The sequence below is a fragment of the Malus sylvestris genome, chromosome 9 (genome assembly GCF_916048215.2).
Source record: "Malus sylvestris chromosome 9, drMalSylv7.2, whole genome shotgun sequence".
Taxonomy (NCBI): domain Eukaryota; kingdom Viridiplantae; phylum Streptophyta; class Magnoliopsida; order Rosales; family Rosaceae; genus Malus; species Malus sylvestris.
The window spans coordinates 4,804,855-4,831,407 of NC_062268.1; the positions used below are offsets into that span (position 1 = coordinate 4,804,855).

Genomic DNA, 26,553 nt, shown 5'->3' on the forward strand with positions numbered 1-26,553 from the left:
TTCATATCTTATCTTTGATCTGCTTGTTTGATCGTTAAGGGTGCGTTTGGTACGCAGACGGAACGGAACGGAACGGGACGGGACGGGACGGGACGGGACGGAACGAAGGTGTAATTTTTGAAAAAGACATGGGGTATATTTGTCTTAAAATGGTAAAACAGTGTGTTCCACAGACGTGGAACAAACCCGTTCCAGGGGGGGAGGTGGGACGCAAAAACACCCAAAATCTGTCCCGTGGAACAACCCGTTCCACCCATTTTTGGCGCACCAAACGCGGGACGGAACGCCTCGTCCCGTTCCGTCCCGTCCCGTCCCACGTACCAAACGCACCCTAAATGATGATTTCACTAGTTTGGCATCCACATTAATGCTGATGGGGTTGTCAGAACTTTTCCACATAAGAAAAAAAAAACTAGAATTCAGTGCTCACTACTGTAATTTTATGAGACAGAATATATGGGGCTGGAGACGAGGACGGGCAGGGTTGGGTGTGGGCTGGCAGCGGTTGGTTGCGGGGGAGGTTAGGCTGGTAAAGGAGGTGTCAGGGAGGCCATGGTTCTGGGCGAGTGGTGGGACTGAGGGGGGTGGGGCCTAATTTTTTTATTTTATGTTATTGTTTTAAATATTTATTTATTTAATTTTAAAATTAGTTTTAAGAACTAGGGTAGGTTGGGCTGTAGAGAGAAAATGTGTAGCCGAACAATATTGGTTGACTACGACTACGTCAATAAATTGCAAATATATATGTTGAAAACTGGATTTTAGGGAATGTCTATTGGCGTCTACGCGTGGCATATGAGCTGGTTGTTTCCTATATTTTCTCGTCGGTAATGTTAGTAGATCAAAATTTTAAACTAAATTTGTAAATTAAATAATATTTTATTAATAAAAATAAACAACTTAATCGACATTTAAGTAATAATCTAATCATCAATAATCAAATTATTTAGTTTTCAAAATTCTGTTTAAAAATTAGTTGTCTTAACATTACCCTTCCTCTAATACCATACACATTTCATACACAAATGAAAAGAAAATAGTGCTATTTGGACAAGGTGTTTGTAAGTGTTGGAATAAAAATAATAGATCTTGGGCCTTGACTTTATCCCCCAAACTTATTAATACCGACAGAAATATTTTATTAAAACCATAAAATAAGAATGCATGAATCCAACCTTTTGCCTTTTAACATTTCAATAAGGTCTATTACTATCATACAATTTTTTTCAAAATTGACCAGTTAGTAGCTTTATTTTGGTAGTCTATTTTTCTGGGTTGGGAAGACTTGCAGAAACATTTTAGTTTTTTCTAACATCATCGTGTGATGCACCAGCGTTATGAATTGAATTCAAGACATACTATTTAAAATACGGACCTAAAATTTGTTCCAAATCACAACAACCACTAGAAGTCTTCTAAAATCTGACAAGACAAAATTGTACAAAATACTAAGTTCCAAACCAAGTAACTACTAGAAGTCTAAGAAGCTGCCGATTTCATATTTTTGTGCTAGACAAGATGCCAATTACCAATTGCCAGACCCTTGATTTTGATTTGTGATCATCACAACTGTCAACCACTTTATTTACTTTGAAACAGTCAATTAATCTTTTTTAACCCATTTTATAAATTAATTATTAGCATAAAACAACCCACAAATTAATAATTATTGTAAAATGAATTCTTAGGCTCTCAGCATAACACATAGTTTTTGAAATTTTTTATCATGTCTAGTATGTGATATATGCCGAATAAATAAGGGTAACGATTCGATATTCAAGAATTAAACCGTTGAAATTTTATGTTTATTGTACACTGATAGATACTAAATTATAAAATAAGCTGAGCTAATTTATACATTGAATTAACTATAATAATTTAATTAAGAACCCGTCATACACTAGAATAAAATCAGTTAATTAAGAAACCGAAGACTTCCAAATTAGAATAAAATTAGTTAATTAAAAATTTACTCTTTTAAACTGTCTTTGCAGACTTGCAAAGTGATCAGTATCGCACACGCTACCGCGTTCTCCTCTCTCTCTCTCTCTCTCTCTCTCTCTCTCTCCTCACTCCTTATTTTCTCTGCTTCGGAAACGAAACCTGTGCCACCACCTCTGACCAAAACCGCAAGAAACTTTGCGGCACCCAAGACAAATTAGAACGCAAACATTCTGATCAGAACAAAGTCTAATTGCCGGAAATGGGGTTTCTATTCCTGCCCATGATTCGATCAGTCCCGAAATTCGTCAGTTTCGCCACCTTGCTCGTCTTTGTGCTTTCTTGCACCAGCACCTTCATTGCCACAGGTGTATATGCTCGGACTCGGTCTGTTTTTTTTTCAAAGTTTGAATATTTTTAGCTGGTGATTTGTGATTTCTTCAAAGTTTGAATCTTTAATTTGCTTGGTGGGTTTTCTTGGCCTAATGTGTCTTATTTTCTTCATTGTTTGTGAGGTTTTGGCAGCTTTGGGGTTTTGGGTTTTCACTGTTACATACGAGGATGATTTTTTATTAATTTTTTTTATTTAATTTGTTTTCTCAGATTGGTTTTTTATGGAAAAATTGTATTTCGTTATGAAGTTCTTGTGTTTCGGGATGAATTTGAACTTTTTGAATTTTAACAGAAGAAACTGTGGCAAACAAGGCTCTGAAATTATTGTTTTACATGGTTTTTTATTGATTCGAATCATCACATTGTTCGTTGCTTTGCTTGTGTATTGCCAGAAGCGTATGATCCACTCGACCCGAACGGAAATATCACCATCAAATGGGATATCTTAAGCTGGACTCCTGATGGCTATGTTGTAAGTATTATCTGAGAAGTGTTTGTTTTTTACATTCGTTGCACGGAATGTGTAAAATCATTGCGTACGAAGAAATATACGTGCAATGAATTTCTGAGGAGTAACAAGTCTTGGTCCCCGCAAGATTAAAAACTGAATCACAAGTTGCACTCAAATTTAGACGTTCCACTTTTGCTTTAGTGAAACAAATCTCGATTAGCTGTTGACAGCAGCATATAACATGGGTTTGTTTTACCTTTCCCCGATGTACAGTTGAGTTGAGTGAATATCTAATCAGTGTTCTCTTTGAATGAATACACAGGCCTCTGTTACACTTTTTAACTTCCAAAAGTATCGGCACATTCAGGCACCAGGATGGTTGCTAGGGTGGACATGGGCAAAGAAGGAGATTATATGGAACATGGTGGGGGGAGAAACCACAGATCAAGGGGATTGTTCAAAATTCAAAACAACAATTCCCCACTGCTGTGATAAGACTCCTACAATTGTTGATCTATTGCCCGGAACTCCATACAATCAACAATACGCAAATTGTTGCAAAGGAGGAGTACTTAGTTCATGGGTGCAAGATCCAGTAAATGCTGCAGCTTCTTTTCAAATAAGTGTTGGTCAAGCAGGAACCACGAACAAGACCGTCAGACTTCCTAAAAACTTCACCCTTAACACACCCGGTCCTGGGTATACTTGTGGTCCCGCCAATGTTGTCAAGCCAACTCAATTTATCAGTCCAGATAAAAGGAGAGTCACTCAAGCTAGGAGTAAGTGTTATGAATCCTTTTAAACATAAATGTTTGCGCTAATAAATTTGTCAGTCGTTCTTACCCTTTGTTCGTGACAGTGACATGGAATGTGACGTGCACATATTCGCAATTCCTGGCTCAGGCAACTCCTACATGCTGTGTCTCTCTCTCATCCTTCTACAATGACACGGTAGTGCCCTGCCAAACATGCTCATGTGGCTGCCAAAGTAACGCAACTCATCCAGGAAGCTGTGTAGAGTGAGCTCTCTTCCGGAATCAGCTTCTTTTAACTTCTTTAAGCTTTTACTTTTAATTTTTTTCGTTAAGACATTTATGTTCTCTGTGAATTTGCAGATCAAATTCCCCCTATTTGGCTTCAGTTGTCTCAGCCTCCAACAAGCATAGCTACACGCCTCTAGTTAGATGCACTAATCACATGTGCCCAATCCGAGTTCACTGGCATGTCAAGGAAAACTACCAACAATACTGGCGAGTGAAGATTACAGTTACAAACTTCAATTACCGGATGAATTATTCCGATTGGAACCTGGTTGTCCAGCACCCAAACTTTGACAATCTGACCCAGATTTTCAGCTACAACTACAAGTCGATAACTCCATATGGAAGAATTAGTATGTTAACCCTTACTTCCTATTACTTTTCATATGTTCTTTGCTCACATGATTTGACTAAAACTTGAAGTTTTGTATGGTTTTCTTAAATACCTCCGTATGTTATTCTTCCTTTATAACATTGAAAGTTACAAATCTCTGATCTGGATTTCTTTCAAACAGATGACACTGCCATGTTATGGGGAGTTAAGTTCTACAATGATGTTCTGATGCAATCTGGGCCTCTTGGTAATGTACAGTCAGAGCTGCTTTTCCAAAAGGGTGAAGCATTCACATTTGATAAGGGTTGGGCGTTCCCTCGAAGGGTCTATTTCAATGGTGATAACTGTGTGATGCCACCTCCGGATGCCTATCCACGGTTGCCAAATTCTGGTTTCCGGCAGCATGTCTCTCTACTTACTCTAATCATGACTTTTCTATCGACCGTTGCAGTCATGTATGCTTATGTTTAACCCGAGCTCGAAAATGTTCCAATCTATGATTTTCAAAGGGTATAGTACTACAGCTTAGATGGGAAATTTTGGAAGCCACTGGATGTTCTGATGCGTATTGGTGAAGTGCTTCCGACGCGAAATTTGATGTCGTCAAATGTGCTGTTGATGTCCATTTTTTGTATTACTTACTGTAAAGGCGGGCTGCTTCTGGCTGTAGTGTTGTATGAATATTCATGTAGCCAGACCCTCTTGGTTGTAGGGTTTACCAGATGATGTAGTCATGATTGTAAATCCCAAACGCGCAATTGAATCTGATCAGAGTATTGTTATCTGTTCTTACTGTGTACATAAGCAGTCGTGTGATTGCGTTGATTTAATCAAATCATGGCAGTTCTGCATTAAATTAAAGATTTCATTTGCCAATCATGTACTGTAATTTATATGATTTCAGAGAACATATACCAGACTCATTCAGTCTCTCTGTTCACAAGATACACATACAAGTAAGTTGAGTTTGCATTCTTCAAAGAATGCTTGAAGTTTAAGTACCTGTGCTCCAATTCTCTCTGCAAAATATCATTCATACCTCAGGTTCAAAGCTTTTAGGGCATCGACCACGATTCTGGAATCTACGGAACCAAATCACCAAATAACTATGAACAAGAAAGTGAATGACGAAATCAACGGTGAGAAGGAGAGTAGAGTTTCATGGGCAGAATTGGGAAGAAACGGGTAGACATCAGGTGGAGGCAACTGGCCCTCATCGCCATTGAAGTAAACTTTGCGAGGAAATGCCCACCCCTCCCTCAAAGTGAAGGTATTCTTGTCCTTTTTAAGCAGCATCTCCGACTGAACGTGCCCAAATTTCCCGGCTTCCATTAAGTGGTCATTGTAGAATTTCAAGCCATAAAACATGCCAGTGTCATCTGCATATAACGTGACAGCTACGTTAGGTTGTGACTACGATAATTATAATGTGGAGGAGGAAATCGATTGGAACTCACTTATAGAGTCGTAAGCAACGAGAGGCTTGTAATCAAAGCTGAAAACTTGCGTGACGTTGATGAAATTAGGATGCTGAATTACCAGAGTCCAAAGCGTGTAGTTCATCCGATAGTTGAAGTTTGTAATCGACACCTTCACGCTCCAATAGTCCTTGTAATTCAGCATCACATGCCAGTGCACTCTCACCGGACACATGTGGCGTGTGCACTGCGGTAGCGGCTGCACATTGCTTTTCTCTGTAGCGTCATCTTCCACCGTGCTAACAATTTTGGAACCACTTCTGCAAAACAATCAACATTTTTGACATGTGATTTATGTATATATCTGTGCACAGGTAATGCAATATATGTCACTTGTTTGAGGACTTACTGGACGCAATTGCTCTTGTCGTGGCAACCACAAGTGCAAGAAGGGCAAGGAACGACTGTGGAATTGTAAAAAGACGAGAGAGAGACACAACAGCTTGGGTACTTTTTGGCCAGAAGTTGTGAATATGTGCAGGTCACGTTCCATGTCACTGCATAAAATATGATAACCGTTATGCATTTGACATGTCACATGCTAATCAAAATGAACCAATAATCTAAAATGAATTGTAAAATTGTGAGAATGAATGCCCACAGTAGTGTAATTGTTATTATGTGATGTTTTCAAAAGGGCAACAATAGTGTAATTGTTGTTATGTGAAGTTTTCAAAAAGAGCAATCTTTTCACTTTTTGGTTTGTCACGGATGTGACTCTATATAAAAAGCACTCCGTGTGTGATTACAATACATAGCAAAGAAAAGAAGTGAAAGCAATAATATCAGTATCCCTCCCTCCTCTTTTTCCTGCAATCTTTTGTGTTATAGTTACGAAACTAAACAGTGTGATATTTTGCATCCACTTCTTTCATGTCCCCTAGCAAAATGTTATCTCTCGAACTTTTGTCTATTTATAACAAAATGTTGAGCAAAGTAATTGAGTCATGTGACGCAGAGGAACTTACTCAAAGCTTGAGTCCTGCGGCGTCGGTCAGGTGACAAAAATATTGTGGAAGGCACAACTCTTGCCCTGCCACAGGTGTACCCTGGTCCGGGGCCTAGCAGCGTGAAGTTCTTAGGAGGTCTGACTGTCCGTTTTGTAGTGCCGGCTGATCCAACACTGAGCTGGAAGGATGAGACCGCGGTCGATGGGTCTTGGCCCCACGCAGACACCACGCCACCTTTGCAGCAATTTGTGAATTGCTGGTTGTAAGGAGCACCAGGAAGCAAGTCCACAACGGTGGGGGTTTTCTTGCAACAATGAGGTATGTTCCCTTTGAACCAGGAGCAGTCACCTTGTTTCGTGGCTTCAGCTCCCACCGCCGCCCATATCACTTCTTTTCTAGCCCACATCCACCCTAACGTCCACCCCGGGCTCATGATGTGCCGGTACGTTTGGAAATTGTTCATGGTAACAACCGCCTGAAACAAATTCATTAGAGGCGTAATCGATCCTTGTTGATGCATTTTGTATGCAACCTCTAAATCTTCTTAGAACAATCTTCTTAGACAACTGATGAAGGTGAAATTCGTTCAACTAATGTGATCGAGTAACGGACATCGGATACGTGAGAAATCAAGTTAATTATAAGAAAAAAGTGATACTCACCACATAACCATCTGGTGTCCAAGACATGATATCCCATTTTACTGTTATGTTTCCATTCGGATCCAAAGGATCATATGCAGCTTCATCAAATCAGAAAACATCAGATGAATGATTATTTTTCTTTCTTCAATCCAATGTGTAGTCTAAGGAGTTAGAGTTTTACTGGCACATGAAAACATAGCAAGAAAGAAGAGAACTGACACCAAACTTCTCATCTCTCCCCGGTCCGAAACCCTAATCATCAACTTTACGGTGATTGAGTTTGGATTGTAAGCTTAGCTTAAGCCATGAGCAGGAGCATTTAGTGGGAAATGGAAGTGTATGTATTTAAGGAAGATAGAGATTGTGCAAAGGAAAATTTTGTTAGCTTTGTGAACAGATGGATTACCTAATGGTTGTCGCATACTTGGAACTACATGTCCAATTCTCTCAGTCTCTCTGATCTCTCGAGACTTCTGTTTGGCTTTCCAAGTCCTAAAAGCAACTGCTTTAGCTCGCTAGGCATTCCAAATATATTTGCAGTGAGCACACCATCTCAACGGTCCCTGGTTTGCAGCTGAAGTTGACAGGTAATGAGAGTAGAAGTTCAAGCTAAGAGAAATTCTATTCAGTCTTTAAGGGAAGACATCCTCATTTTTTGAAAAAAAATCGAAATTAATCGCAAAGAACTCGTAGGCTTGTAACTCAAGTGATTAATAACAATGACGAAGTCACAACTAGATTCCTAGTGGCCATGCCCACCAACCCAACTTTTTTCCAACCTTTGTACATGCAAAGTTATTTCACAATATGGTAGGAGATTTTTAGTGAAAAAGTAGATGGTGGCTCCCAATCCAAGTTAATGCACATATGTGAATATTATTGGTTATGGATTTTGCCAGCCCCCAACCCAAATTTTGGCTCTTCTCTTGATTAAAAGTATTAAGTATTAACTTTTGATAATGTATATGATGAGGTGGTGTGTTCAATTTTTTCTTTTTCTATTATCGTTTGTATTAACGAAAATGAAATTTTGGTCGTTATTTGCTTGGAAGATGATTGATAGCTAACCCATTAATTGTGAATTAGTTCTTCAAAAGGCTGGATGTAAACCTCAACTGGATATTATGTGTGAAGACCGCAATTGTCACATTTGCTTCACGTCATTCTGTTTATGTTATTCACGTGTTAGGCTTGACAATTCTTTATACGTGAGGGGGCATGTGAGAATGTGAGGATAAAGTCCCACATAGCCAATGGATTTTATGGTAGAACCTCAACTTTCTTCACAGTATTGGAGCACATTGTCCCATTTGTGAAGCCCAATGGCTACACGTACTACACGTTACGAAATTTGTGTTATTCAAGTGTTATTAGACTTAAAAGTTTGTCATATGTGGGGGGCGAAGGCGTGTTGGGAGTAAATCTCACGTTGAAGAAAAAAGGAACATTGCATGTACTTATAAGTAATTGAGTTATTGCATGTATTACCAATTAATTTTAAGGAAAATTAATGAAAATGACTTAAAAACTTTGAGTTTTAAGACAAAATAAAGGGTAAAATGAATAGTACCAGGATTGACTTTTTAGTGTAAAAATGTGGTTTTTAGTTAAAGTAAACAATACCGTGGACTTTTCGTTAAAACTCCCTTAATTTTATGATTGAATCCCAACTTTTTTACTGTTATATGTAAAAGCATGGTTATTTATTGCATTCATAAAGCTTAATTGCTAATTTACAAGTTCAATTTCAAACAAAAGCGGCGAAGTTTCAAGCAAATGTGATTACACCAGAGTTTCACAAAATAACTTAGAAGTAATTGCCAATTACAAAAACATAACAAAAATCAGTGATTTATGAAGAAACAACAAGAACATTTCTAACGTGCTTCTAATGAAAATGTTTATAAACAAAAATGTACCCTTTATATTTTCTTTTGTAAATGTATTCTTTCGTGAACCAAAAGAAAATCCAATTTTTAATATAGGTTTTGCCATATTTTTAAGAGGTATTGAATGTTTTTTTATAAGGGTTTTCCTCGAAAGAACATGCTAGAATTCATAAGGAGTCTATTTCATGCTTCGGATTTGTTATATAAAGTAGTTTGATTGCCGTATGGAACATTTTGGTGATAAGGTCTAAGTTTAAAATTGTCAACCCACAAGGCAAAACGCTCTTTCCTATTGGGTCGTTTAAGAAAATCCAGAGGCTAAGCCGCTGGTTTTAGCCGTAGGTGGTCAAAAGTATATTGCTGCCCACAGTAAGTAGCTCCTAATTTTCCAAATACCATATTTTCCAATCCACGTAACACAATATATATATATATACACACACACATACATACATGGCACATAGAAATACAAACGCAACAGCAAAAAGCAGGAAGCAGAAAAAAAGAAAAGAAAAGCAAAATACTTTCTTCTCACATATCTGGAATTCAGATGGGGCGTTGGGTTAGGCCTGAGGTGAGAAAGCTTTCGACTTTTAGTTTAATTACTTTTTTTCAATATGTTAGCAGTTAGGGTACTCTTTGCATTCGAATTAGAATCTCTCTCGGAAGTTAAAGTAATTTAGAATAAATCCGGGTTAGTGATTTTCATAAGGTTATTTTTATTTTCTTTACTCATCTCTTCGTTTTTATTTTTTAATAAAAAAGAAAATGAGTGCGTGAAAATCACTTTCTCTAATTTTGTGAATAAAAACATCCAATAAAGCTAATTAATCCGAATTTGTGGGTGACATATATATTTAGGTGTATCCGTTAATGGCTGCGATGACATTTGTTACAAGCTTGTGCGCATTTCAGCTTACACGGAACATGTTCCTCAACCCTGAAGTCAGGTACAGATTCATACACACACAGATATATATATATATATATATATATATATATATATATATATATATATATATATATAATTTAAAGATCTTAATTTATAAACGTGTTAATTAGTTAATTAATATGCAGAATCAACAAAGCTCACCGTCGAATGGCGGTGCTTGAAAATGAAGAAGAGGGAGAGAAGTACGCCGAGCACGGGCTCCGGAAGTTCCTCCGCACACGGCCACCGGAGATCATGCCTACCATCAACCACTTCTTCTCTCAAGAAAAATAATTTCAGACGCGTTCGTGAAAAGTTTACTTGTGAAGGGGGGTTTATTTTTTTAAGAGCTTTATAGCAACTTGTTCATGTCGGTTATACTATTTTGCTTTGGGCCGGTTTAATCGAGTTTTGTGAAATTCCACAGATGTCATTCATGTTTCCTCATTTTGTATAAAAAAAATTAAATTATTAATAATGAGCCTGTCGTTTTGATACTTTCGAAAGAATCGCATTAAAAAGAAAACAATCCCCAGCCAAAAAAAAAGGAAAAAAAAAATCTTTTTTGGTTGTTCTGATAATTCAGTACATTGTACAGAAGTTTTTTTTTTTTCCCCGGTAATAATGCAGAAGTAGTTTTAACACCAGGCAATGAACTTCAAATATTTCCAAACGGGAGAAGTCGCTCAAAATAACAACTTACCCAACTGAGTGAGGTTGAGCGTATGAATTTTTGAACGTCACTTCACTCGATTTTTGGTTGCGTCAAGTTTATTATTAGCTCTAAGTACTCCAAACCTCTTTTGTACTTTTCACATATATTTTTTAATTAATTCTTGATCTCCCGATCTAATGAATTAAAGAGAGTCAAATGATAAAATTAATAGAAAGTGTATGTATAAAAGAGAAAATATGCATGCCAAACTGTTTGGAGCCTGGGCTTGTTTTGGGCTCCCCCTACCTACTATTGTAGTCTATTAACTATTTGTTGGATCATATTACCATAAAAGAAAACAATTTGTTTGGATAAAAAACAGGACCATTGCTATATGTTTATTGTTGTTTAAGTTCGGCCCATGTGAGACAATGAATGTGATTCTATTTTAGTAATTGCATTTTACACCATAAGACCATCTCCAACCCTTGGGCTAAAAGCCAAATTTTTTAGCCCGGAAAATTTGGCTTTTAGCCCAGAAACATTTTTTCTGCTCCAACCCTTGTAGCCTAAAATTTTAGCCCGGAAGTATTAAAGAATGAACTTAGGCTAATTTTTTTTCTTAAATCAATTTTTTTTTAAATAAATATGTAGATTATTGTAAATTAATTTTATGAACATTTTAATCTAAAAAAATTTAAATTCCGATAAACATTTGGCATTTAGCCCGGGGGGAAAGCTGGGGGGTATTTGGCCCAGAAATAACATTTGGCATTTAGCCTAAAATTTTAACATGGGTTGGAGAGTGTTTGGGGGGGGGTAATTTGGCTTTTAGCTCAGGTTTGGAGATGGTCTAAAGTCAGAGTCATTTGCAAAATGAGTTATGAGGTTTCAATTTTTTAATACATCATGTGATGTCTGAAGTGCATTAATTTAACACTTTTGTCAATTTTACTGTCTAATTAGACGTTAAGTATTGACGGAGTATAAGTTGAGCCAACATTTGCTTATTAGTAGTTTACTATTTTACTCTTTTAATCATTTTATAAAATTGACAATCAACGTGTGTCTCTTATATGGGCCTAATTTATATTATGTCAACATTTAACGTCTAATTGGTTCACTTCAAAAGCAACGTGTAATATGCGAAAGTTAAAAACCTCATGATTCATTTTGAAAATGACCTCCAAGCCTTATGATGTAAAATTGCAGTTTTCTTTCCCTAAACTTTGACCAATGACTAACACAAAAAATAAGAAAGTCAAGACCATCACCATCACCATCACCTTCCCCTTTATTTTAAAGTGTTAATTTTACACATTTTGATACCTTGAACACATTCAATGTAGCATCCTATATTCTTTCTACATACATATTAGCCATTGGTATTCGTTTATGAATAATACTAGGCACATCAAATAGTTATAAATTTTGCAACAAGTGATGTGGAAACAATCAAATTTATATTTTAATTCAAGTTAAAATTTGATTAATAATTGTAATAAAAATGTATACAATGTAGAATGTGCCACAATATTTGGTGCATGAATTTGATATATGTAGCACCACCCTTTATTTATTGCTAGATTCAACTGAGTTGAATAACTTACCATCTTCAAGTCTCAAGGTATGTCAAAAACAAATAAAAAATAATGAAAATACTATGCTAATATGATAAGGTTAGAAAAGATAAATTTCATTCGCGTCTTATAAATTAAATAAAAAAATCATTCCTTCTTAGCCAAACGGCCGAGAAAGGTAGACACTTGCATACTATACATAGTTTCATTCGCGTCTTATAAATTAAATAAAAAAATCATTCCTTCTTAGCCAAACGGCCGAGAAAGGTAGACACTTGCATACTATACATAGTTAAACACATATGGTGGATAAACAAAAACATATATGGAATATGGAAATTATACCATTTTAATTTTGTTTCTCCTTAGTCCTTAGCCACAAGTCAATATTTTCACATGGGAGTGAAGGTCCAAGGTTAAGGATGTTCCGTTACGGCTCGAGTGATTCAAACATTTCCTCTTCTTCTCCATCCCAACGTGGTTGTTGTAAATGGATGTGATTGGTTTTGTTTGGGATGAACATTTATATCCGTACCCGTAAGAATTCCCAGACAGTTTAATCTGCATTCAGAAGGTCTGCAGACTTCGTTTTCTCAGACAAAACTGAGAAACCTAAGTTCGGTCACCAAAACCCAACGACCACAGTTTCCCTTCATCACTTTTGGGTTGCAACTTCCAATATGAAGACTCTGCATCACTTTTTGGTTGCAACTTGCAACATGAAGACTCTGCAGAACTTAGGGTTTACTCAGCAGAACCTCGTTTTGTTAGTCACGGTTTTCGCAGCGGTTTTAAGCATTGGACAGTGCAAGGTTTGTGCCTCTCTTTTTCATATATATGCATCTGAATTATGTAATTTTTGTGACGGAAAAAAGAAAGATTGACGATATTTTGCTTTCAAATGTGTAGCTTTTGGACGAATGCTCGACGGACGCCGATTGTGAGGCCGGACTTCTCTGCGGGTCTTGCCCACAAGGCTTCTCAGGCACTAGATGTATAAGATCAGCCATTACAGATCAGTTCAAACTATTGGTATGTGACCTACCTACCTCCACTCTCTCTAGAAAATTTGGGCACTTAACCTACCTACCCCCCTCTCTCTAGAAAATTTGGACACTTATCGTTTCTTGTAATATATTCAAGATTTTTGTCTTATTTTTTAAAGATATAGAAATCCAACCACTTGAAACTGCTTGAGCAGCTCTTGAGGCCTTTCGAGCAATACTCAAAACTCCGTTGAGTATGATCAACGCCCTCGAGTGGTTAAATTTCTAAAAGACGAGAACAAAATTGAGATAAACATAACCATATCATGAAGAGGAAAAACAGGAGATTTTGAGTAGGGATGGGGTGGGGTCCACTATGTCACATTGACTCCATGGAATCTGAGCATGACTTTGCCGGCTCCTTTGGATGTCTTTTTTTTTTTTTTTGGGTCGTCTTCGGATGTCACAACCATTTAAAAGAATTTTACAGTTTCCTATGCCCACAATTCACTGGCCTTAAGGAGTTTAGTTTGGGCCTGGAAATTGGGCCCGTTTAGGGCAGAGGATACTGCGCACTCATGCATGTCGATTTGGGGTTTTCATACTTTGACCTAATAGGCTTGGTAATTAGCTAGGGTTGAATGATAAGAAGTGAATTTTACAAACATTTTTAAGTTCTAACACACTTTTCTTTATTTTTTTATATTTGATTGAATAATCTAACGGAAACACCGAGCACGATTAAACTTTAAAAGAAATTAACATGATGTATGTTTATCATTTTCCTTGAATTATATCTTCTTTTAATTCGGATTCTCGTGGAGTTGAGCTTTATTCAATTAGCACCGAATCTGCCTCGAAAGGTTAATCGTATATTTGATTAGTTGTGTTTTTTTATTTGACATAGAACAATTCTCTGCCGTTCAACAAGTATGCGTTTTTGACAACCCACAATGCCTTTGCAATTGACGGAGAGCCATCTCATACTGGAATTCCTCGCGTTACCTTCAACAATCAAGAAGAAACTGTCACTCAACAGCTCAGTGTATTGCATCCTTCATCCATATACGTGCAGGCCTTGTGCCTTTTCAATTTTGTTCAGAAGTTGTTATTAGCACTCTCGAAAAGGTCATCATGCACAATGTGCAGTTCTGCCTTTGTGCATGATGACTTGTTAAGAGTGTTAATAGTAGCTCTCTTTTAGTCGTGTATCTCATTACTCATTGACTTCTTACAGGGTGGAGTTCGAGCCTTGATGCTGGATACGTATGATTTTAAGGACGATGTGTGGTTGTGCCATTCTTTTAAAGGAGAATGCCATGACTTTACTGCATTTGTAAGCAATACCATCTGCCATACTTCATTTTCTTCTTGTATATATATTCTTTGAGATTAAGAAACTTGCACACAAAATGTATTTGCATCAACCTTGCTTCCCAAATATATAGGGACCAGCTATAGATACCCTGAAGGAAGTTGAAGCATTTTTATCAGCCAACCCATCAGAAATTGTGACATTGATATTAGAGGACTATGTGGAAGCTCCAAATGGATTGACAAAGGTCTTCGACGCTTCCGGGTTGAAGAAATATTGGTTTCCAGTGACAAGCATGCCCAAAACTGGCCAGGACTGGCCACTAGTTAGTGACATGGTTGCCAAGAACCAAAGGCTACTTGTGTTTACTTCAAAAAAAGCCAAGGAACAATCCGAAGGAATCGCTTACCAGTGGAACTACATGGTTGAAAACCAATGTAAGAAGCAACATACCAACTTCATTCTTTTAAAATATTATCAAATGATTTTCCATCTGTTATTAAGTTACCTGGAGCTGGATCCATATCGACAAGCATATTGCATTATCTAGTATTGGTAATGTTGTCTGCATTGTTGATATACTATCGATACTTTGAGTACATAATTGTTGATATGGATCCCGCAACATCTACCGTGGATCAGGATGCCTCTTAAGGAAGGGGAATGTATGAATGAATGTCTTACTTTACAACACCAAACTTTGCAGATGGGGATGATGGAATGAAGGACGGTTGTTCAAATAGAGGAGAATCATCAACTCTTGATGACAAGACCAAATCTTTGGTTTTGGTGAATTATTTTGCTTCTGTTCCCATTAAGAAAGGCAGTTGCGTAGATAACTCTGGGAATCTGATTAACATGCTTTACACTTGTCATGGTGCTGCTGGCAACAGATGGGCTAACTTTGTTGCTGTTGATTTTTACAAGGCATGCCTTTTTTTTTTTCCTCCCCTGTTTAACAGCCTCTGAATAATCAAATTTTAAATTTAGGTCTGAAATTTAAAATAGGAAACTTTACTCATTTATACATGTATGGTTTCTTGATGCAGAGAAGTGATGGAGGAGGATCGTTTCGAGCTTTAGACAATCTCAATGGGGAGCTCTTGTGTGGATGTAACGATGTACATGCATGTGTGGTAAGCTAAGAAACTTTGGTTCTTGTTCACCAAAATAATTTTTTTGTATTTTAGCAAAGTTTCTTCATAAAAATATATCTTTTTTTTTTTTAATAATTTATGTTCTCGATTGCAGCCAGGATCACCTCCAGGGTCTTGCAAGCCATAGAAGTGACAATACAAATTCATTTAATAAAGCTTAAATCTTGAGAACTGTAGGAATATTGCAAGGAATCAGCATGGTTTGTAATTGCTCTTTGGAAAAAATATATATTGAAATTCCTTGTCACTTCCTTCTTAGTAGATGAAAGATGTTGTCACTCGAAAACTACCAGTTTACTTTGTCAATCCTGTAGGGCTCATATAACTTGATTTTCTCACACGAACTATTTATGTTAATGATAGTTAGTTAGATGGATAAAATACAAAATGGATTCAATATCCAATTTGAACACCTCTACGAGATAGACTTCAACATTAAATGATGTCATCTAAAACATCGTCACATATAGTGTATGTCATAACTAAGTAGCTCCATGGGGGATCGGATAGCTAGTGTTAGCAACAACATTACTCATTTTTTAACGATATATAGTGCATACTAAATCCAGGTTTGTTTTTTTTTATACAATATGACATTTGGGGGTTTGTAAGAAACAATATGGAAGTCCACGAACAACAGTATTACATAAGAAAAATGGTTTATAAATTAACCAACAATCTTCCTTCCAAGTGAATAAAAACTCCATATTATTATTACATGAAAATTTTTTCCAGAACGTACATGATTAACTTAAGAGAATTTATCGAAGTGCATGAACAACTTAGTTCATACACGTTTAATATGTGGAAACTTGTAATGATTTCCAATTGTCTATTGAAGGCAAAACATCATGTGATGGAATCCTATGCTATATATTACCAAAGTACTTATCAGAATCATTTTATTTTAATTTTGTTTTCTTAATTTGTTTATGCTGCATGAAACTAATTAAAAGCTCAGAACTTTGGCTTTAATTATGTTGTATTTGTATAGGTAACCAAAAACAAAGTTAATGTTTTCCATGCTGTCTTGTGCAAACAATGGGCTACATTGATGGAAAGTGAGTATTAGATAATACAAGGAAAACCCCTTAATTATCCTTTCATGCATTGTCATGGGAACCAACCAACCACTGATAGTACAAAAATGATCGCATCTTGTTTAGTTAGGTTTAGTCTGTACCAATAATTGAGCTGTACTACATCTGTATCCAAAATCTATAATTGTTTTAGTTTTCATTTGTTCCCCTTATTAGTTCATTAATTATCTCTCTCGGTTGTTTTAATACAAATGATTTTGAAGAAGAAGAATCGAGCATCTTAGTGAGTACATACTATAACAAACATGAGATTATAAAGCCTCTTGCAATCCTTATTTTTTTCTAACATAGTTTTGTGTTTTTTTCCCCTTTTTTCTTGTTTAATTTGTTTTTTTTTAATACAGCCCATATTACACAACTAGGAGGAGAGAGAGTTTAATTCCGTATGACAATGAGTTGACGAGAAAAATCTTAACTATCATAACAATTTACCACTTGCATTGCAATACATTATTTCTTTGTTTTGTTTGACCTATATTAGGAGTAGATTGATGGATTTAATTGATGTCTCATCGATGCTAATTACAAGCAAATTAAAAAACTAAAATTGAAGTAAAGTTTTTTTTTTTTTGGTGAATAAAACCAAAGTAAACTTACTTACATATTGAAGTGGATGTCACGTTCACTTAATCACTAGGGACCTGCAGGGGCAATATTTCCACGCATAGCAACAAACTGGATAATCTAACCTTAACCTTAGTAGGCTAATGTCTGGTTGAATTTTATGATCTTTGACCTACTACCCAAACGAAGAAAAAGAAAGAAAAGAACGTGAATAAAGTTTGATTAAGGGATATAGGTCTATACCAATAAAACAAGTGCACTTGACTAAGTAATCAAATTATTAGCTCAATTTGGTGATTTCTAAAATTTGATTCGGTCAAATTCATGACTCGTGAGTGTGACCAAGTTTAATTTTTCTTATTACGTACACTGTATTGTTATAGACTTAAAGCTTCCCGAAAAAACTGAAATTCATCACTAGTCAGTGACTCAGTGGTCAAATTTAACTTATTAGAAATCAGGGCTAAATTCTAAAGAACTTATATTTGTTCAGAATTTTAGCCATCCAAGATCTAACATTTCTGGCATCACCGACTGGATGGGTAGTCGTGAAACTAACTAAGAGATTCGAAGTTAAAGAGGTCATAATCTGATGAATCCAGAGTCAAACAATGCATACATTCCCAGTAGTTTAGTTAGAGTCGAGTAGCTAATTAAATCCTATATTATGTTCCCAATTAATCTTAAGGATCTTAATTGGTGTGGAGCATGTGAGTTGGTAGGTTAGGAGGCATCCAAACACATGCTAGCAATCTTGAGCAAAGGAATAAAAATATTTATATCATTTGTAAAATCAATGTCCTTAGGTTCAATTATACAGTGATAGGAATAATATAGGATATCAGATCAACTTGTGATTACCTAATTAATATTACTTTAACCAGTAACATGCTTTGATGTTGCTTTTGTGCCAGAATAATGGGCCTCATGTTATTGGTGTATCATGAATGAAACTTTAGAAAAATGTTTTTTTTTTCTTTTCTAATTTCACATATTCATGGGTATATATTTTGTGATACAATGTTCACTGCATGTATTTGATATCATTTGGACTATGTGTTCGTGGTACTCTTGTCGTCAACGCACTACTCAATAGCTACCGATTGATTGAAGAATTCCCTATACACATTATATTATTTCGCTCAAAAGGGTTGAATAATGCACGGTCTGTTGAGAAATCTTTTATTGGCATACAGCACATTCTCTAATTTGTTATATTGCAAAAACGTACAGATTAGTTGAAAATATAATCATGTCTGAATCTAGATCATGGAGGGGTTATTAATAATACGTTCCTTAAGTATATTTCTTTTCGCATTTTTCTTTGGTTTGGATTTCTTAAAAACGAGCCCTCATCATGACCTAATTTAATTCTCTTCGTATTTTTTCATTTCATGTTCACGGCATAGGCATGTATAGCACTCGTGTGCATTAACAAGACTAACTAACATGTCGCATCCTATATATAGTCGACACATGAATTCGCAAGTGTATAAATTAAAGATGTTTGTTTTTATGAATGAAATGAAAATTAAATTTTTTGTGACAAAACATTGAAATGATCAATCGATGGTTGGATATTGTGGGTAGGGGGGGTTGGGATGATGGATATCGATCGATCGATCACTAGGAGCTGAGTGTCTGGTACTTGTCAATATTATATATTCCACAAAGGTACCAAGGACGATTACGAAACACCCACGAGGGGGTAACATGCAAATGAAATTGGGCATATCGTTTGATCCATAATTGATAATTCCATTGTTGTTTGTTAATGCACACAACTACACCACAGGACTAGACCAGCCCCTGTCTGTGTGTGGAGAGCCCCACCACAAGATTCATCCTTGCTCACTCGTTGTGTCCAAGCAGCCACCCGATCACGTGGGTTTTGGCACCCATGCCCATATGTAACCATTAGCTTACCTAATCTGGATTCCTGGACTCAACTCACCCAAGCAGCACAAGCTCAATGCATGCATGGTGAGCGAGTCTGCTCGTAATCTGTTGTATATTGTCTTCACGAGCATCACTCATCAAGTTCCTCACTCGTGGTAAATAATTAGTGTTGCAGACAAAAAAAAATTATCTCCAATTTAAGGGAGTACGTACACTACTACTCTAGATGGAGATGAGAATGTATACACAAACACACATTCAAGCAACATAAATAATATAATTTTAAAAATACAATAGTGGGAAGGAATGAAAGAAACAACAGCAAAGACAAGCAATTATGCATCACTACACATTGCAAATGGGGACCCTTTCACACATGGGAGTGGGGGTGCTCAACCTTCTGCTGTGGAGCCAACCAAGGTACCTAAAGTTGTATCAGAATCTTTTCCAAAATTGTTACTTGGAACCACATACGTACTTATTGCCTCCCCAAGCTTTTCATCATAATCTCTCCAACTTACAAATTTATAAACACTAATTATATGTATATCAATTGTTAGTTTCTGGATATTATATATATACCCAAAACTAGCTGGTACCTAGATATGTAATATATTTATAAATTGGAAGATTTGTCTGTCTAGGGCAGAGAGAGCACGTACAAATTAAAGAGAAGGGACGCCTCGCATGCACGAGTTTGCATGGAGTACAATACTATTGGGATTAGGTTTTTTATTTTTTTATTTTATCTGAAAGAGTGTAGTAGGCCTTTATTATGGGCATCAAGTAGCTGAAAGTTTACTGGAATATAAGATAGACAAGGAAACCCTAGTTATGCAAACGGACGTACGTATGTACGTCCATGCCCATGGCCCTGGCCAATTGGCCACATACCAGCACGCGTGAGCTGACCTCTTCTCTGCAGGACTGCCACGAGCAAAAACTAGCTAGCTAGGAATTGGAAAATCCAGAGGACTTGTGGTACTTTAGTGGCCCTTCTACAACTAGCAACTACCAACGTAAGTAACTATCTGGATATATGGTTGATTTTTATTAAGAAGTTCCCTCGATCGACATAATTACGTTCAACCGTAATTGCAGCTTTGCTTTTGTTAATTTAAATCTTTCAATTTAGAAGCTGCGACATATGAAAAAGTAAACCCTAATTTTGTAGTTTAGGACACATGCAAGTTAGCATCGGTTATATAATAAAACAAGCTAGGGATGGGTTGATCTTCGAGAAAGGAAAATTATACAGTGGTGCCCCATGCGCAGCCCGTTTGACATGAATGAATACAGAATTGAGAGTTCGGTGCAATGCGTCAAGCGTACACAATCGTAATTTGAAAAGAATAGTAATGAGAAAGCATAATTGTTTAATAAAAAAATCTTAGACGATGTTAAAATATGAAACAAAAAATGTATACCCCTTGATTTTTGAATTAACACATAGTAGTTACCAGTGGAAATTGTTAAAGTAAATGTTCATGCAATTAATGTTACGAAGAATCCATGACCAAACAATAGTGGGTTCCAAACAATTAAATCTGTTTGTGAATGAGTAGACTTTTTAATGTGGCCGAAACATGAGACAGTACGTCATATGTCATTATACAAATAAAAAGAATTTTTTCCTATTATCATTCTATTTGTATAATCACATATGACGTACGTACTCGTGTTTCAGGTATATTGAAAGTTCTCTTAGAGAATGGAAAAGGATCAATTCTGCTTTAGGTGATATTGTTCGTAGGGAAAACACACGTGTTGTAATACCAATAGGACGTAGTTTGTTTTTTGTCTAATCACTCATTCAGCATAAAGGACAAAGAAACAATAATGGAATTCAAGTAGTCACTTCTGTTCTGTATTATGTGTGTGTGTGTGTGTGTGGATAAGTGCATGTTTGTATATGCTTATATTTCTAACCTAAGCCATATTAATTACAGGATTTATTCATTTGATTTGTTATTTCTCTAACTGAAAAATAAAGGAATTAAAAGTAGTTTAAGAGGTGCTATTCTCTTAAGTAGAGATAAAGTAACAATTCATCTTATAACGTCTTTATATAACTTATCACGTAACTTAATGAATAAATAGATGATAAGGTTGTACATGCTAAGGTATACTATGGCTATGATAATTTCTCAAACAAACAAAAAGGTGCGACTTGTACAGAGGGATTTGACGAGCTATGAGTTGACCAAAAAAATAATGAGCCATGACTATGAGCACTTAACTACATATGGCTTCTGGTCCCCCTTCTTTACCGACCGTGACTTTGCCGGAGTAACAGTACAAGGTTAAAATGGAATATTGTTATTAACCCCAGGTAAGAAGTAAAGACAAGCGTGGGTGAAAGAGGTGCCAGATAGCAAAGAGACAGAAGCAAAGGGGTAAAATTTATCAGAGAGCCAGGGCAAGAAGAAGAAGGGTTGAGAGAGAAGGAGAAGCAAGGAACAAATCAATCAATTCAGCGAATAAAACAGGTGCACGTGGATAGACCTACCACACGTGCACACAATCATCATATGGGAATGGGGAGTGGGTTTGTGGTTTGGATAAAGACGTCAAGAAACTACAAGACAAAAAAAGAAATAGCGAAAAATCTTTACCATGCATCCTTCGGTCAAGGGATTCCTTGGATTTTAGGGCACCCGTGTACCACTTCTGCACAGATGTTTTTAATTATTTCATTTTATAAAAATAGTTTTTATTTAATATTTGTTGTGTCTATTTATTTTCCAAGTTCAGAGCTTGGGAACTGAGATTTGTGAGTCTCAAGGCGTTTCTCAGTGGCACTGGCATGTAGTTGATACTCGACATATTTTACACCGACTGCTTTAATTTACTGTCGTAAAAAGAGAGTTTTGATTATTCTTTGCCCTTTTTTGGCCGGCCAAAATATTGACTTTTAGGGTTTCCACTTTTTGTTTTCCTCACTTTAGGGTTTCACTTTCTGTTTTCCATGTTTGATTTCACTTAATATTTTCTCATCATGCATGTCACATATATAATGGAGAAATCATGTTGTGTAACAGGAAAACAATCTTTCAACATAATGGTTAGCAACCTGAAGTTTCGAACATTATAGAGCTAACCAAATTTATGGTAGATAGCCCATTTCAACTTTCAAGCATATAAAATTTTAGGGTGTTTTTTTTTTTGTCTAAAAAGAGAAATTTTATTAAACTTAAATACGAATAGTTACATGTGCATCTTCTGCTAAAATATTAAAAAGAAACTCTGGTCCTAACTCATCCCAGCCAAATCTCCCCCTATGCTTAACAATGTATGCTGTTATCGAATGGGCTGCACGATTACAATGACGAGGGGTAAAGCAAAACCTCACCAACTGGAATAAGCTTGCCGTTCTCCAAATATCTTGGAGGTAAATCTCAAGAGTCACATCAACCGTGATCTCCTTGTTGATCATCTGAATCAATCCCTTAGAATCCGATTCAACCACCAGCCTAGCACTAGCCTCCACATCGCTCCTCACAATTGCCTCCAAACCCTGTTGAACCGCCTCCTCCTCCGCCATGATAATAGCCCTAAACCGCCCTCTCATTCCCCTCACGCAAGCTTTGGGAGCCCAGCAAAATCCCGAAGCACCCACCCAACCCATCACTCCTTCATGTCTTTCCTTCATGCAGCATCACAATTCAATTTCAGCACCCCAAATAACGGTTTCTGCCATTGCCCTGCTCCCTCTCCAATCCCCACCCCTAACTGCTGCCTCTCCCCACCCCAGACGTCCTATCCCTTCTATGTTCCCCTCCATTCCCCACCGTATCCCCCATGGCATCCCTAAATTCAACCATTTTCCGCTGCCATGTATCAACAGCCACATGTGGAAAAATTCGCAACCCTTTGAAGACCGCCTCATTCCTGCATTTCCAAATATGCCACAACCCAAACACCACATGTTACAACATCACATTAGCATCCTCCTCATTCTCCATACGCTGCACGATCCGCTGCCATCCCTCTAAGAACTCATTAACCCCCATTGCCGCCATATTAATTTGCAAGGACATCCCAAACCAAAATGCACGGCTAAACTCACAATCAAAGAAAAGATGAGCCTCTGTTTCATCACCCGCTTCGCACAAATCACATCTATTCACTACTTTAATCCACCGATGCTCCAAATTGTGCCTAACCGCCAAAGCCTTCTTACAAGCCTTCCAAATAAAGAACCAGAGTTTATTCGGCACTGTAAGAAACCATATCCTCTTCCATACCCTCCCAGTGCACCTAAGGAACTCAGCATCCCACTCCCTTTCCTTCCAAGCTCACCATTTTTCATCATTTCCATCGCAACACCTTACCGAATACAAACCATCCTTTGTATAATGCCAAATTCGTTTATCCTCGCACGCATGTCGACTAATCAGTATAGTTCAAATCAATTCCAAATCCTCCGAAGTCACCATAATCGCAACCTCCTCCAACCCCTGTCTATCTGCCTTCATCAACTCAGACACCTTTAAATTTGGAGCCCCATTCCTCAATACCGGTTTAAACTAATGAGGCTTGGGAAGCTAAAGGTCTGCCACCCTAACTGACTCCCCATTCCCCACCCTCCACCGAAGGCCTCAGTTCAAAATTTACCTCCACCACAGAATGCCTTTCCACCCCTATGACGACTTATTTTGCTTACTCGGCTCCAAAAATGATGTGTTGGGAAAATATTTGTCCCTAAGCACCATGCTAAGCATCGACTCCGGCTTCCTTAACACCCTCCAACTAATTTTAGCAAGCATAGCCAAATTAAAACCAATGAGGTCTCGAAAGCCCAAACTTACAACCTTCTTACTCTCAGTCAATTTTTCCCACGTCACCCAATGACATCCCCTAGCCTTTGATTGACTCCTCCACCAGATGATAGTTACCTCCCTCATTTTCTTCATCATCCACAATATCATTAAAATCTCCAATCACCAAGCATTTCCCACGTGAACTACTAATCCGCTTACTTAGCTCCTCCCACTGCCGTTTCCTTCGTTTATCATCCGTACTTGCATATACCGCTATCAACTTCCATTTCGACTACTCGAATCACTACCCACACCCAATTCAATATAAAAGCTACTCCAAAGAATACGAGAAATGTCCACCACATCTTTCCAAAAAACACACAATCCTCCACCAATACCTTTCGGTTCCACCGGTTGCATAAAGTCCATCTGTAACAACTTAAGTAAGTAACTGTAGCGATCACTCTTATTTTTTTGTCTTGAGTAAGATCACTACCTAATGTGATTTAAAATTTTAAAAGAGTTACAAATTCATGAATTTGAATGGATTTTCACATACATCATGTGATTTGAGTAATTTTTTTTTTCAAAATAACAAGGGAGATGTTGAATTTGTTAAGGCCTCAAGTACACTATGAAATCTTTCTAAATCCATCAAAATCATAGAATTGGCTACAATATTTTTATGTATTTAATACCATCACCATATGTGGTAAGATATATTCATATGAATATATGTATGTTATATAATTACCATCTAGTAGTCAAGATATAAATTGCATTATATACATATAAGTATTGTTGTTAAATTACAAAATCATACATAGCATTTTTTTTAACAAATAAATCTTCAACCTTTCAAAATAAAAAACCAAAACATGATTTTTTTTGGTCAAAAAAATCAAAACATGATTGGATAACCAAAATCATGACTGGATACATTGGATGTCATCTTTACTTTTATATATTCCCCTTCTTTTAAAATTCTTACTATATATATCCTTGAATTTTCAAATAAATTTGTTTAAAATTTTGATTGAATACCTTGAATTTTTAAACTCTTCTAAAAAATTTCAATATTCCAATTGAATACTCCGTCTTGGAGGTAGTACCAATATAGTTTTTTTTATATGTTTTCTATAAAGATTACATCACATGCAAATGTATACTATGCGTGCGTATGGGAATTTGGGGGATCCAAAAATCATGTTCGTTCATCGTACATCGTGTGATTGGTTTTCGTTATGTACTATTTATATTTAATTTTAAATTTTAAATGATTTCTAACTACACGATGTACGATGAACGGACATAATTTATGAATACCCAGAAAAAAGGATCTAGCGATGATCCTTTTCTAACAGGGCCAGTTTACATAGGAATCCGAGTGGTCCGGAGTCGGGGAAATACAATAGTGAAGCTTTTTCATGGACTCTTAGAATATATAATACATAATCTTTTTGTGTCCATTAAGTGTTCAATGAAATGTATGTTTAACATATCTCAGTGACACTAAATAGGACGTGTTGACATACTCAACATAATGAGCCAACATCACTCGACAGGAGATCTAGACATAATTTAGAAAGGCCACTCGAAAAAATTCTTTAGGTCCCCTATCGATAACACTCAACAAATGCCAGCATGCAAGCAGCATGGCTTGGTAGAGGACGAAATGCCCAAATGATTAACTATAGGAAAAAAAAACATGTTAAAAAGGATTTTTTTTTTTTTTTTACACTAGGACCCCCGAAGTTAATCTTTAGCTCCATCTCTTAATAAATATGACGTTACGCTATCACCAATGTCAGTGCGAGGGGTGGGGGGTTGAGAAAAAACCACCAAATTTTGGGTCCAAACCATCTCCAAGGGACGTATTTTGGGACTGGGAAAAATAGGATTTTAGGTCTGTTATCCCCATTTCCCCCTGTATAACGAAAGTGGGTCGAGGACCCTAGCTTGCCTGCACACATGTAGACCAGCCATGTGGGCCCCAGTGGGGAAGAATTGTCTGCGTGGCAGGCGCTCAACAAGCGTCCTTTCTACTGCAGGGATTGGCTACGTTGAGATCTAGTGGCTGGCGTGTCTCATGGGTTTTGATGTAGTGCGGCTCGCCTAGCTACATCCTTTTTTAAATGCATTGACTGAAATCCAATTTAATCAATTTTAACGTAAATAAAAAAAATCCAATGGTTCAAATTTAAATTCAGCAGTCATAACTCATAATAATATTATTAAGTAATCTAAATCAGATCCAACACCAACACTCCTCCAAAATTCTATAAATACCTATCCATTTGTTCACTAATCCATAAAAAATAATAATAATAAATTAAAAAAAGAGTCAATTTTCTCATATTTCACTACCTTTTTTTTAATTAATTTTTTTTTTAAAAATAAAATGTTCATACTAATAAAACAAGATAGATTATGCAAAAACTATTTCCAAAATTATTAGCCAAAAAAAAAACAATGAAATACAA

General features: G+C 36.7%; 4 protein-coding genes across 5 annotated transcripts; 3 read left to right on the plus strand and 1 right to left on the minus strand.

Annotated features, from left to right (window-relative positions):
* Nucleotides 1-2,022: 2,022 nt before the first annotated feature.
* Nucleotides 2,023-4,943, plus strand: LOC126583960 (COBRA-like protein 1). The gene is made up of 6 exons (XM_050248518.1): nt 2,023-2,309; nt 2,727-2,806; nt 3,108-3,564; nt 3,645-3,804; nt 3,901-4,178; nt 4,341-4,943. The coding sequence occupies exons 1-6, from the start codon at nt 2,204-2,206 to the stop codon at nt 4,628-4,630; spliced, it is 1,371 nt and encodes a 456-aa protein (XP_050104475.1). The 5' UTR covers nt 2,023-2,203; the 3' UTR covers nt 4,631-4,943.
* Nucleotides 4,944-4,975: 32 nt separating this feature from the next.
* On the minus strand, nt 4,976-9,492 carry LOC126583961 (COBRA-like protein 4). Of its 2 annotated transcripts, none has more exons than XM_050248519.1 (6): nt 7,638-9,492; nt 7,250-7,329; nt 6,606-7,062; nt 5,987-6,134; nt 5,617-5,897; nt 4,976-5,538 (listed from the first exon to the last, which is right to left on the minus strand). In XM_050248519.1, exons 1-6 carry the CDS (start codon nt 7,651-7,653, stop codon nt 5,255-5,257), a joined length of 1,266 nt encoding a protein of 421 aa, XP_050104476.1. In that variant the 5' UTR covers nt 7,654-9,492; the 3' UTR covers nt 4,976-5,254. The 2 variants fall into 2 exon arrangements, with proteins under 2 accessions (XP_050104476.1, XP_050104477.1); XM_050248520.1 differs by having other exon boundaries at nt 7,413-9,492.
* A 47-nt stretch (nt 9,493-9,539) lies between these two features.
* On the plus strand, nt 9,540-10,549 carry LOC126583971 (uncharacterized). Its single transcript, XM_050248538.1, has 3 exons — nt 9,540-9,694; nt 9,982-10,070; nt 10,198-10,549. The coding sequence occupies exons 1-3, from the start codon at nt 9,671-9,673 to the stop codon at nt 10,343-10,345; spliced, it is 261 nt and encodes an 86-aa protein (XP_050104495.1). The 5' UTR covers nt 9,540-9,670; the 3' UTR covers nt 10,346-10,549.
* A 2,073-nt stretch (nt 10,550-12,622) lies between these two features.
* Nucleotides 12,623-16,030, plus strand: LOC126583962 (PI-PLC X domain-containing protein At5g67130-like). Its single transcript, XM_050248521.1, has 8 exons — nt 12,623-13,098; nt 13,196-13,318; nt 14,180-14,317; nt 14,510-14,608; nt 14,721-15,024; nt 15,294-15,514; nt 15,637-15,723; nt 15,839-16,030. Exons 1-8 carry the CDS (start codon nt 12,967-12,969, stop codon nt 15,869-15,871), a joined length of 1,137 nt encoding a protein of 378 aa, XP_050104478.1. The 5' UTR covers nt 12,623-12,966; the 3' UTR covers nt 15,872-16,030.
* The last annotated feature ends 10,523 nt before the right edge of the window (nt 16,031-26,553 follow it).

Bases quoted from the DNA above. Each gene is read 5' to 3' on its own strand.
- LOC126583971 (XM_050248538.1), top strand. From the start codon at position 9,671: ATGGGGCGTTGGGTTAGGCCTGAG. The intron at 9,695-9,981 runs GTGAGAAAGCTT...ATATATATTTAG, and splicing joins GGCGTTGGGTTAGGCCTGAG to GTGTATCCGTTAATGGCTGC. The intron at 10,071-10,197 runs GTACAGATTCAT...ATTAATATGCAG, and splicing joins TTCCTCAACCCTGAAGTCAG to AATCAACAAAGCTCACCGTC.
- LOC126583961 (XM_050248520.1), bottom strand. From the start codon at position 7,491: ATGATTAGGGTTTCGGACCGGGGAGAGATGAGAAGTTTGGTGTCAGTT. The intron at 7,330-7,412 runs GTAAAACTCTAA...GATTTGATGAAG, and splicing joins TGCTATGTTTTCATGTGCCA to CTGCATATGATCCTTTGGAT. The intron at 5,898-5,986 runs GTAAGTCCTCAA...ATTGTTTTGCAG, and splicing joins GACAAGAGCAATTGCGTCCA to AAGTGGTTCCAAAATTGTTA.
- LOC126583960 (XM_050248518.1), top strand. From the start codon at position 2,204: ATGGGGTTTCTATTCCTGCCCATGATTCGATCAGTCCCGAAATTCGTC. The intron at 2,310-2,726 runs GTGTATATGCTC...GTGTATTGCCAG, and splicing joins CAGCACCTTCATTGCCACAG to AAGCGTATGATCCACTCGAC. The intron at 3,565-3,644 runs GTAAGTGTTATG...TGTTCGTGACAG, and splicing joins GAGAGTCACTCAAGCTAGGA to TGACATGGAATGTGACGTGC.
- LOC126583962 (XM_050248521.1), top strand. From the start codon at position 12,967: ATGAAGACTCTGCATCACTTTTTGGTTGCAACTTGCAACATGAAGACT. The intron at 14,318-14,509 runs GTATTGCATCCT...GACTTCTTACAG, and splicing joins CTGTCACTCAACAGCTCAGT to GGTGGAGTTCGAGCCTTGAT. The intron at 15,515-15,636 runs GCATGCCTTTTT...TTCTTGATGCAG, and splicing joins TTGCTGTTGATTTTTACAAG to AGAAGTGATGGAGGAGGATC.